At 39.8% G+C, this 13,096-nt stretch overlaps 1 protein-coding gene across 8 annotated transcripts in view; it reads left to right on the top strand.

Moving 5' to 3' along the window:
- ABCC8 (ATP binding cassette subfamily C member 8) overlaps positions 1 to 13,096 on the top strand; it is a 166,683-nt gene that overhangs the window by 52,611 nt on the left and 100,976 nt on the right. For all 8 annotated transcript variants that reach the window (XM_029582987.1, XM_029582988.1, XM_029582994.1 and 5 more), the window contains 2 exons: positions 2,333 to 2,497; positions 11,028 to 11,183. In XM_029582987.1, coding sequence (XP_029438847.1) covers positions 2,333 to 2,497; positions 11,028 to 11,183 — 321 coding nt within the window. The remainder of the gene's footprint in view (positions 1 to 2,332; positions 2,498 to 11,027; positions 11,184 to 13,096) is intronic.

Here is a 13,096-nt window from a genome sequence, read left to right as displayed (position 1 = left end):
ACTCTAAATACAATAGGCCTTTTCCAGAACTTGTTCATTAACCTGCTCATTGTACTGGGTGGGTGTAAGTTTATGTATAAAGGGGACCCAGAATTTTCCCCTTACTAGTGTAGAGTCGGTGGTCTCATCAGACCCTGCCTGTGAGTGATGTCAGAACAGAGTAGGAGTGTTTAGAGAGATTAGACACTCCCCGGGAGGAGGTGTCATGGGTCTGATAAAACTCCTGTGCCCGTGTAAGTAGAGGAGTTGTAGGGTATCACCTTTCAATGGGTGAGGTGCCTCTCTTCATAAAAATGGTGCTGGTGTGGAGTCTTTCCCTCCACGTGGCCAGGAAGTTGGACTTTCTCTCAACAGAAGGATGCCTGTGACCTGGGAAATTGGATGAGGACTAAGGTGGTGGTGCCCAGAGGTCCAGGAATGGGAAGACGTTTTGTGGGGTTTTAGAGAAATTCCTGAGAGTTTGGTGAAGACAAGAAGTAATCTCCAGGAAGAGCGGTTTAAGCCCATACCCTTCATCTGTCCAAGGAGAGTGCTTCAGAAGCTGGAGTAAGAGGATTGTTCCTTGTGGGAATCAGAGGAAAGCCTGCCTAGCAGTGGAAGGTCCTGAAGACAAAAAGAATCAACCAGAGAGCGAGAGAGAGAGAGCGAGTGTGAGAAGGGAGATGTTCCAGAGAGAGGGACAAAGAGCTGCATCCAGAAACAGGTGCCAGGGCAGAGCCAAGAGAGGAGGGTTCCTTCCCCAGAGAGCTTACTTGACAAGCATGTGCAGCCTCTGCTAATGTGAGAGAGACTGAGATGTTTTTGCAGGGTTTTTTTCTTTATTTTTCTGAACTGTTTGGTGCACTAACTCTTAGTAAACTGCTGTGGATTAGGCTTTTCTTGCCATCAGAGACCAGTAATGAATTTTGGTTTTGGACAACTTTGGTATGCTGTGTGCTGTATTTGGTGACTTTAACTAACTGGAAAGATGTGCAGAAGGGACCCAGAAGTGAGAAAATCCTAAAAGCCTTGAAAATTTGACCCCATTCCCCCGTCCCTCCCCATACACACACAGCCCTGTGAGGGAAGAATCTGGGAGGCATGAGTACTGCTCTGGTCCTTGACATCCCAGAGAAGAACCCCTGTTCCCAGGTGGAAACACAGAAACTTGATGCCAGAAAAAAAGTCAAAAGGCCTGTCTAGTCTGCCCATCCACACCCACTATTCAGCTGTACAATCCCTATCACTCCCTCAGAGATTCTCTGTTTATGCCTTGCTTTCTTGAGTTCAGATACTGTTCTTGTCATTCCATGCATCCACCACCCTCTCTGTAAAGAAATACTTCCTAAGTCTACCCCCTCTCACCCTCATGCCTTGACCCCTCCATTGTGCAGCCTCTGTTCTATTGAAAGAGGTTCACCTCCTGTGCATGGAAACCTTGGAGATATTTAAGTGTGTCTATCATATCTCCCCGTCCTACTTGTACTCTTCTAAGTGATTTATCACGCTGACTATAGGACAAGCCCCTCCATAAGGGTATAAGCATGTTAACATATGTTTAAGTTGCTGAGAGATGCTAGAACAGAAGGAAGCTCCTGCTTGCCATGGACCAGTCTCTTTGTCCTGGAACTAGCTTGCAACCTCATGTGCAGTAGTTAGTCAGTGACTAAAGCTGCAGTAGAGATAGAGAATACAAATGCAGTTAGAAGCACAAATGTGTTGACACAGGCGCATAACTGTTTCAATAAATTAAATAATAGAAGTGAGGTATCGTGTTCATTATTTTTTCTCTCAAATAACTTTTGAACTTGAGAGTTGAATATCTCGTAGCACTATTGACTGAGAAGTATTAGATAATTAGCATAGTACTTATTGTAGTATCTGAGTGGGAGATTTGTTAATTGACAGGAAAAAGCACACCATTTTGAAGCAGAATTTAATCAGAGGCCACAATTTTGCTCCTTAAGGGACACAACCAAGACTGATATTAAGGACATCCACACTGAATATTCATCATGCATCTGCATATATTATTTAGTCTGAGAACCAGATTAACATGCATAGCTTGCTAACCTGGAAAACCAGACCTATCTGTGGCTTCTGAGGAGCATGGTTGCACTCCTCTGATTGAAATATTGAGTGACCAGGTGCCATAACATCCCTTTGAAGACACAGAAATCCCCATTCAAGCCGTACTCTAGATTAAAGCAAAGCTTACGTTTTTACCATAAAATGAAGGGCAAGAGTTTTTCACAATCTCCTCTGTTTAGCAAAGTGAATCATGGATTGCATGAAAACATTTTGGGTATATATTTCTGATCAACCTTTGCTGTCTGGCATTAATATTTTGCAGGCAAAATTCCTTGGTGTTTACTTCATCTCATCTCAAGAGTTCCTGGCCAATGCATACGTCTTGGCCGTGCTTTTATTTTTTGCCCTCTTGCTGCAAAGAACGTTCCTTCAAGCATCCTACTATGTTGCCATCGAAACCGGGATTAATTTACGAGGAGCCATGCAGGTACTAAGAATGTGGATTCTAACATGGTGCTTACATGCCATGCCCTGATTAAATGAGAAAGATCACTTGACTATGCTGTGTGCTTTTAAAATATATGTTAATAATTTTCATATACCAGAAACCACCCTACAAAGTAAGTATTTCATTGTGTGTGGATGTTAAAATAGATATTATACTTCAAATGCAAGCTAATACCCCATGCCCTAAATGCTTTTTCCACCTGCCCATCCATAATTAATATTTAATTTACTTATAACATAACTTGTTATTATCATCTCAAATATGGTTATCTGAAAAATATATAGCAAAGAGACACTGTCATTGTATAATGGAATATACACAAGGAGGATCATTTTCAAACAACTCCTTGCGGCCCCGTATAAGCCTGCGGAGATCTACTCCAGTATTTTATAACCTGCATGTATTAGGTATGTCTACTCTCTAACATATATACAGATGTTTCTTTATGTGTGCATATTTGCAGTGCATTGAAAGTGCATACTTTTCCTACCTATTTTAAAAACATACACGTGTATATTTTACATGCAAAAACATTTGTGACTTGCTCACCCTGTTTTACATGCAAAGGTCAGTACATTATAAAACTTGCACATAATTGACATGACCAGTTTGCCAAAGCCTTCACCAGTTCACCCAGTCCTTCTCCACGTCATCGAGACCCTCCTAGTTCCTCACATTGATCCCCTCCCCCAATTCATCCAGACCTTCTACCCAACCAAAACTGACCTGATATCAATTGCAAAAGATCATTTGCAGGTAAAATTATGGGGCAGATTTTAAAATCTATGCCCGATTTTATAACATGCATACGGGCATATTTTCTCAGGTTACGTGCGTAGCCTTTGAAAATCTGCCCCTATATGAATAAGCTGACAAATGTATGCGTGCAAGTCTCTTTTATAAAATAGCAACTTGTACCACATAGAGCTCTTGGCCCTGGAATGCTCCTAGACACCCTTTTTATACGCACGTAAATGTGTGTGTGAGACCAAAAATACGCACGTACGTTTGATGTTTATCAAATAGGAATAAGCGAGTTCAAGCTACTCATGCGAATATATATGCTAATTTTACGCATGTAAATGTATTGAAAATTCATCCCAAGGTGAGAATTTTACATTTTTATTGATTTATTTCCCCACTAGTTTTCAGAATTTTATTGTTGAGATTTTACCTATTTTTTTTCTCCTGAAATCTCAATACATCAGATCCTCTTCAGGCATCTTATGTAACTGCTCTCAGTAAAATATTTACTTTGAACTCACTAATCCGGCAGTCTTGCAAATGGTGATATTGAAGCATGTTTCTTTATAAATAGCAAGTGCTGATCATGTATTGCAGGTAGTATTATATATAACTTAGTCTTATTTGTGTATAAGAAATGGAAAACTGTGCTTCATTATCGCAATAAACTTTTAAAATAAAAACTTTTTACAGATGTTAAGCCAGATATGGAGTTTTAAAACCTTCACTCATGGGAGTAATTTTGTAACATCCTTCATAAATTGAAAGGCAAATATGTGCCTAAGTTAGACTAATTTTCAAAAGGGAAACCACATTCCCTTTTGAATGTGGTTACCAAAACTACCCCATGTACAGTTACACTTGCTAAATTAAGCACAGACATTTTTCAGGAAATTTTACATGCATATGTTTGATAATTAAATGATATGTTTATTAATTATACCATGCACATACAAATAGATAACAAAGCAATACTAAGTATGTTCATTAATAACTAGGAATTAATACACATCATAATCCAAACAACTTAAGTACAAGTCCACATCAAGGGAGACAAAAAAGAAAATTGTTGAGGAAATAAATGAAAATTTTTAAAAATTGCAGCATGTTGACAAGCAATACTATTTCTTACTCTGATTCAATTCAAAAGTATGTGGATAAGCGCAAACTGCTCCCCAGGGAACGCTACAGGCCTGGTAAACTTGTGCATGAACACGACATAGGTGCAAAATTGTACCCGCATACTGGATGAGAGTTTTTAACCAGCCATTTCTGCAAGGAAACTCTGTTTTACCTGAAGTGCCTGTGAGAATGACCCTGATAGATTCCTGAAAAATGTAAACCAATGGAATTAATTACAAAGTCAGCATCTCCAGGGGGAGGGGGGGAGAGGGAGGGAGCAGTATTTTGAAACCAATTCATCGTCCCTTCCTAACATGGTGAGTAAGTTAATCGGCAAACATGGTCATAGCTACACTCACGCTATTACACCTGCTATTTGATGCACATAATTTTTGCCAAGAGAATCTGCACACGGGGAGGATAACTTTCAAACAAATGAGCGCATCTCAACCCCTTTGAAACTAAAACTACTGATGCCCTGAACGCACATACTTTTCCTATCAATTTTAAAAAGACGTTGTGTATATTTCACGCGTGAAAGTAAAATAGGACTTACTCGCTTAAGTCAGCCACTTTTAAAACCTGCGTGTGTAAATGAAATTAGCCAGTTTGCCCAGTCCTTCTCCCGGTCATCGAAACCTTCCATATTCTTCAGCCTGAACTTCCCCCAGGTCACCCAGACTTCTCACCTGGCCAGTACTACACAATGAACACGTTTAATATCACTTACGCCAGATAATTAGCAGATGTAAAAATACAAGAGGAAGATGGCAAATGTACATTCATAAGTATTTTTTACAATAGCAGCTTTCGTACATAAGTTTGGCCACGCCCCTAGACTACTCCTTTGCTTACACGTGTAAATGTGCACACAATAGTGAAAAGATGTGCATATTCTTTACTTTAACGAAAACCAGAATATTTATTTATTTATTTATTTATTTATTTATTTATAGTTTTTTATATACCGCCGCTCATCAAAGATATCACGTCGGTGTACAATGAACAGGAACTTACGCCGGAGCGTTATACATTTAACAGGATTAAATAAGCATTATACATTTAACAAAAGTAAGAATATATATATTTGAACATAAAACAAGTAAATATGCAAGTAGAGGCTACTTATGCATGTATATGCTAATTTTTTTGTTCATGAAGTGATTTTTATCTGCAACTTTTGAAAAACATATTTAAAAAAAATACACTGCTTAAATAACATATGTTTGTGACCAATGATTATGCTTCAAGTAGATTAAAACATAAGGCATAGGAGAGATTCATGCATGCCTTATGCATTTTTGTATGGCGGTCACTTGACATTGTAACTTTTTGCGCTATTGGTTTATTCTTAGACACCTGCATTCGCCTGACACCTGCATTAATTAGGGGATGCGTGAATAAATCATACTCATGGGCGCCGAGCAGATTTTAAAAGCTGCACATACCTTTCGCACCGCCCACATCTCCAAAGTTTTCAAAAAGGGGCGGGGTGTGGGCATGTGGGAGCATAAACAAGAGATGCAGGCGTAAATACTTACGTGCCCTAGCTCGCGCAGAGGCCCCCTGCCGCGTAACTTTGCTTCTGCTATGGAGGAGGTGTAAGTTATAAAATAAAGAAAACGAGGCAGATCTGCAGGGTTTTAAGGGTCTGGGCTAACTGAGGGGACTGAAGACTATTAAACTAAGGGGGTTTGGAGGACCTATCTCTTAACTGGGTGCACTGGGGATGAACTGGTAAATCTGGGAATGGTGTCAGCGTGTCCCCCTTTTAAAATCCTCCGGCTTAGATTGTAGAAGTGGGATTTGCCTGCCCATGCACGTGCCCCCTTAAAATTCGGCACACGTGTGTGCAGCGAGGCTGTTTTATAATGTGCGCATAAATGCACGTGCAAGTTATAAAATAGCCATGTCCCCCTGTGCAAATATGCACCGCGCACCAGTTGGAAAGTTACCGTCTCTTAGTTTATAGCTTTGCATCTTTTCCACTCTCAAGGTTCCATTTGCTAATTTTTTTTTTTTTAATAGGCATAAAGTTTTGAAAATTCACGCCGTACTTTTTCAAATAAATAGGCGTGCACATGAGTCGCAATCCTACCCAACCTGGAACACTTCTTTCCTATAGGCATAAAAGTTCAAGCATACAGCATGTTTGGCATCATTTTACGAATGTATTGATTGCACAATTTTCTAAAGACCATTTCCACGGGTTAAAGCCCTACTTTACTCTGCAGAAGTCCCTTTGAAAATTATCCTCGACATATCTTTCTGTATTTATGTAAATACAGAAAATTCCACAGGGAGCTCAGCCAAAGCGCTGTGTGCCTCATAAAAGAATGATTCATCTTTGGGACAGCTGCAAAGGAGCAAACATCTAGCACAAGCGGCTTATGCTACTGTATACCATTGTGCCAGGGTCATTATGAGATTAATCTGTTCTGCTGTGCAAGATTAACCCCCAAAAAGCAAAGTTACCTGCCTTGAGGGTGTACATATCAGGCTAATGAATCTGCAAAATGAAGGAAGAGACCTTCCCCTGATACGGTGGAAACAGAGATCTTCCCGGGAGAGTTGGAAGGCAGAGCTTCCATGTGATTACTGCAGTGTTAAACTGCAGCCTGTCTGCTAAGCACGGATGCTGCCCTTCAGGCAGGGACTGCATCTTAACTTTCCGGTCACCCTAGCTTAAGTCAAAGTGCAGAAACTGGCTCAAAACTGATATTTAAATAAACAAACCCATACAGGAACGGTATAAAAGCTTACATTCATTCAAATTAACAAGATGTTGATCTACTCTTTTAATTGCAAGTATATCATTCAAGAATGACTCATATAATGTCTCATGAATGTCTCACCCAGAAATCATCACCACCTTCACACAAGTAAAACCCCACAGGTGAATTTTCAAAGGAATTACTCACAAAAATGTAACAAACTGTCATAGCAAATTTCAAAAGCCATTTACGCGTGTAACATGCACTTATGCAAGTAAATCCCAGGGACAATTCAATGGCACATACTGTAGCAAGTTTCAAAAGCCCACTCGCATGGGTAACGCGCACTTACACATGTAAAACCCTTTTTTAACTGCGTAAATGCTTTAGAAATCAGTCCCTCAATGTAAAGCCACTCATACAAGCATTCATACTGCAATATAACCTCAACGTACTATAATCAAACGTCCCCTTATATGGATGTAGTATATATGCAAATGTTGCTGGGTAGATTTATACATATTTTATAACCTCTGCGTTTATGATACACGCTGATTATAAAATACTAGCGTCAATGTACATGTGGGCTTGTGCACAGTTTTGTTTTGTTTTGTTTTTAAAGTTATCCTCCCTTAGTGCACTTATGTACATAAAACCTATTGACTATTCAATTGTATAGCACAGCAATTTTCAAAAGCCCATTTATTCGCTTAAAGTGCATTTATGCAAATAAAACCCAGTTGTGAGAGTGTAAGTCCTTTCGTAAATTATCCCCTGTGATTGCATTTTCAAGTCTACCTACACAAAATGCAGCAGCAAATGTCCTTCCAATGCAAGTTTCATAGTAAAAATATGAACTAATTTTTTTTTTTTTTTAAACTGGGGCAGAGTCTACAGCTAATAAATATCCATAGACTTTGTTGCAATGCAGACAATTGGGGTATGGGAAGTCACTTTCCCTTACTCTTCATCTCCACTCCATATTCCAGCTCTGGCCCTTCTCTCTCTCTGCCACCACATATGGAAAGTGAGCTCCACCCCTCTCTCTGGCTGTTCTCTCCAGCTCCGCCCCTCTCTCTCTCTCTCTGAATAGTCACTCCACCTTCTATTATCACACAGCACATCTGAGCTCATCCTGCACTTTCTACTACCACACATCCCAATTACGCACTTCCTATGTGTTACTGAATTTCCCCGTCCTTTTACTACTAGTAAATAGAAACATTTGGTAGTTGGGAAGACACTGGAGATCTAGCATAAGAACGTAAGAAATTGCCATGCTGGGTCAGACCAAGGGTCCATCAAGCCCAGCATCCTGTTTCCAACAGAGGCCAAAACCAGGCCACAAGAACCTGGCAAGTATCCAAACACTACAGAAGAATAATGGAGAAGTAGAAAAAGGAGTAAAACAGTAATTCAGTCATTATGTCTTATGCAGGTAATTTTCAAGCTGTCTGCTAGGGTTGTGCTCTTGTTTGAAACAAAATTTCCTGTTTCATTCAATTTTGAAAATGAAACAAAAGAAAACGAATTCTTTTTGTTTCATTTTTTAATAAAGTAGCCAACAGCCCCAGCTCTGAATACCTGGTGAAAAAAACAAACAAACCTAAAAACAGCGCCTGAGACCCAAAATGTAAAAATTGAAGCCCAACCCCCTAGGCCTTATCCCTCCCTCCCATCAAACCCATCTTACCCCATCCATGTGGTCCATAAGTCTACATGGGGCAGATGTGATTCCTGGCTACTCCTGCCCCACACACTCCTGTCAGTGTTTAAAAATGGCACCAGCAGGCACTGAGGCAGGCACCGTTTTGCTTTATGGCTGAACCTCCGTAGCCGCATACAACAAAAGGGCCTCTGGGCCTGCTGGCACCATTCTGAAATACGGACCCTGCTAGCAGCATTTTGAAATTCTGATCCTGCTCCATTTGGAAATGTGGCCTCCACAGATGGGGTAAGTTGGGTTTGGAAATGTGGAGGAATGGCCAGGGGAGGGGCTTCAATTTTTAAACGTTGGGGTGCTGAGACAGGGCCAGAGCTGGAATATGGAATGGAGTTGAAGAGTAAGGGAAAAGTGAATTCCCCTATAAAGACAGAGGGCAGAGCTTTATTTGCAGGGCACTGTTCCTCTAGATTTGTTTTTTTGTCTGTTGGTTTGCATTCATTTGGCCAAAATTTCGCAGTTTCTTGGGGGTTTTTTAATTATCTTTTATGTGAAACCTTGCATATTTTTGTAAATGTGCACTGAGTGAATTTTCAAAGGATTCACATGCATAAAATATGAGTTTATGTGGCTGGTTATAAAATTGCCTGAAATTTGAGTATATAAAAGTATGCACAAAATCCAATATTGAAATATTGGGGGTGGAGTTTAGATTTACACGCATACTTTTTTTAGTTTCTCTCATACTTATTACCCATTGGATCCCCTTCCTCCATTTAAAAAACACATCTCTTCCAAGAGACCTAAAAGGCAGATTTTAAAAGCCTTGTGCATGCAAAAACCTACATTTATATATGTGACAGAAAAAGTGGGTGGAAAAGGGGCAGGGCATGGGTGTTCCAGAGGCGGAGCCAGCACTGATGTGCTTACCCACTAATTTTCCTCAGTCAGTGCACGTAACATACACGTGCCACTTTGCTACTGCTCTTTGTTAGACACGGGAGTCTGGTGAACATCGCTGGGAGGGAGAGAGAGAGAGAACACCTCTTTAAGGGCTCAGCCTGATACTCCATCTATGGACCATTGCAAGGTCCCTCCCTCCTTCCCCACGATGTTCACCAGACTCTGTGCCTAACAAGGAGCAGTAGCAAAGTGGTATGCTTCGGCGAAATATGGGTACACATGAGGCCCTTTTAAAACCTACCTTTATGTGCAGATTATTAACTGAGAATTGGAAGCAGATATTTAGGACTAAGTATTCTGAGGGCAATTTTCACAGTAATTTCCATGAGTAAATAGCAAATTATGCATATGAACTGACCAAAAATTGTCCTCGCTCTATGCAGGTAGAAGTATATGCAATGTTCTACAACTCATGTGCTTTTAGCCACATTCAGAAATGGCGTTTGCCAGGGTCATGTTTAGCTCGTGAAAAGAAAATCGTGTGCTTAGATTGCCATTTTCAAATTTCCAGGTGCTATTTTCTATCAAAAATAAAATTACCTGCACAAAAGGCAGGTGCAAATGTCCGTGAGTACTTTGTAGCTACAAAAGCTTTCAAAGCGAAAGTATGCTGGCTCTTGTGCTTTGCAATTTATTTGCAAAGTCCGCAGTCAAAAAAAATACCTGTAAACTTTGCCCCCTGTGCAAAGTTTGAAAATTTCCCTCTACAATTATGACAAATATTATTTTAAATAAAATATATTGACAGGGAAAGTAATTTTCAGAAGGATTTCTATAGGTAAAATAGTGTTTCACCCTCAGAAATGTCCTTTTTCAAACCTCTCCACTCAATATGCAGGTAAAATTACGCCCTTTATGTGTGTGTGTGTGTGTGTGTGTGTGTGTGTGTGTGTGTGTGTGTGTGTGTGTAATTTTATGTGCCAAGAAGAGAGGCATTCTGGCTAGGAAGAAGGGGGGCTGACTCTGGACAGGCTTTAGATTTATATACGCACTTTTCAGTTTTGAAAAACACGTGTGAATTTTCTCGGAAAATTCTCTCCGCACAAATCAGGAGGTGTAACTTGCACAGAGAGCTTTGCTGGGATAAACTGCAAGGCGAACTTACCCGAATCAGTTCACTTTGAAAATTGGTATAATTTGTGCATACCACAGCCTACAAAATAATGTGGTCTGTTATTAACTCATCCCCTTCATGTCCTCTCATCTAGAAAAAAAAGCAGCGTTTAATCTTGAATTTTCTGGTTTAAATGTCAGCACTGGTGATTCCATAAAAGCTTATTGTGCATAATATCCACATTTCTAGACAAAAATGTATAACAAGATCATGCATCTTTCAACTTCCAACATGTCCATGGGGGAGATGACGGCAGGGCAGATCTGTAACCTGGTGGCCATAGATACAAACCAACTGATGTGGTTCTTCTTCCTGTGTCCTAACCTTTGGGCCATGCCAGTACAGGTAAGGAAAAATGAAATGCTACTGTACTGAAAGCTGATGAATTAGTACTAAAACATATGCTACCGCTAGTTTGTTTTCTCTGTCAAGGGCAAAGAGAAAGCCAGAGGTCAGTTATGATCCCAAAAAATGCATATTTAGTTATTTTATATACCGTCATTCCAGGTGAAGATCACAACAGTTTACAAAGGTAACATTCATCGTTGGGTCATTACATAGTTTGGCATAACACATTTTAGTATACCACATACTTTAAGATACATTTTGGTATTACATCTGATTAGACAAAACACATAATTTGTTAAGACATATACATTGCAGCACTCAAGTTAAAAGTGGCCCATGTGAACCTAGGGTTATGTTCTTTTACTTCTTAACTGAGGAGGAGTTCTTTGGGTTATTAGGATTGGGATTTTGTTTAATAATTTACATAGTCGTAGAGGGGTTGTCATGAGCTGCTTAGTTCTCTCATTATTTGGTATTGTTATTATTGATTCTGCATGTAAAGATGTAAAAGACTTTGCTGTCTACTCTAATTTCCTGAAGAGCATGCATGTTGCGTTCCGTTTTTTTCACATGGATTCTTGCAGAGAACCTGAGCATTGTTAAATGTCTTGTTGTTCCAGAGCAGCAGGTCTGTTTGCTTCAGCTCATTCCAAGCTGCACACACTTCCTACTCTCATGCATTCCTGATGTAAATTTATAAACTGCACAAAGTCCAGGCTGGTGACGAGATCATTTGAAGCACTGAGGTCAATATTCAGCTGCACAATGAGCAAATAGTTTGTCTGGGCAAAGATAGTTGGATATATTTTCACAGATATTTGGTGGAGTGCCGCTGATGAGGCACCTCGCTGAATATAATTACATAAAGTCTAAGTGAGCTGAAGAAGCTTATCCAGCTAACTTTAGGACTGCTCTCTGGTATGACCAGACTTAGCTGGATACATTAGCTGGCTAACCCTGAATATCTAAGTTAGCCAGCTAATTTATCCAGCAAACCTAGCTCCACCCTGGAGCTCCTACAATTTACCTGGCTAACTTTTATCCAGCTAAAAAGTTTGCCCAATAAATTGGAAATGTTCAGAACAGCAAGAGACTTAAAACCCACAGATTGGGTAGCTAAGTCCCGAACTTAGCTGGACAAACTTTCTGAAAATTAACACAATAGTGATGTGAATTGCTTTGCCACCATCCATTTCTCTGAAGGCTTTTTCACCATTTTTTAAATAAGCACATGTTCTCTGTGACTCTTTGTGTATAACTGTATAGTGGGATTTTTTTTTAGTCCAATGAATTTATAAACTGTATACATATGGCAAAGTTTTATTGTTCCTCCTCTTTTTAAGCTGCTCTTTCTTCCAATGAATATAACGAGACTTTTTATTGCTAGACCTGAAGCAGTTTTTGCATTGGGACAAATCTTTGACATATCTGTTTCTGTCATTTAAGTTAGCGACTATTGAGTGTGCATCCTAAGAGGGGTTTTGTAATGATCCCCTATGGCAGTGTATCCCAACCCTTTCTTGCAGAAAACACCTATCCAGTCAGGATTTAAAGATTGCCACAATGAATATGCATGAGAGAGATTTGCATGCAGTGGGTCTCCAATGTATGGAAAACTATCTCACGCAAATTCATTATGGATATCCTGAAAACTTGAATGGTTAGGTGTGCCTCCAGGAGAGGTTTGGGAAACACTGCCCTATGGAATAATAGTGGAATTATCCATATTGCTGGTCTTGTCCACTGTTTAGAATGATTTATCAGTTTTATCTTGCGTAATGAAAAATTATATTCTAAACCTACTTTCTATCCTGCTGGCCAAATGCCATTCTATGTACTGTATATCTACTATAGTATGCAGCACCTGTTTTGCTTTCAGTGATATAGATCTGAGGCTCAATATACATTTA

This window comes from Rhinatrema bivittatum, chromosome 17 (genome assembly GCF_901001135.1).
Source record: "Rhinatrema bivittatum chromosome 17, aRhiBiv1.1, whole genome shotgun sequence".
NCBI lineage: Eukaryota > Metazoa > Chordata > Amphibia > Gymnophiona > Rhinatrematidae > Rhinatrema > Rhinatrema bivittatum.
The sequence above is the reverse complement of the archived record's forward strand: the minus strand, read 5'-3'. Positions and strand labels throughout refer to the sequence as shown.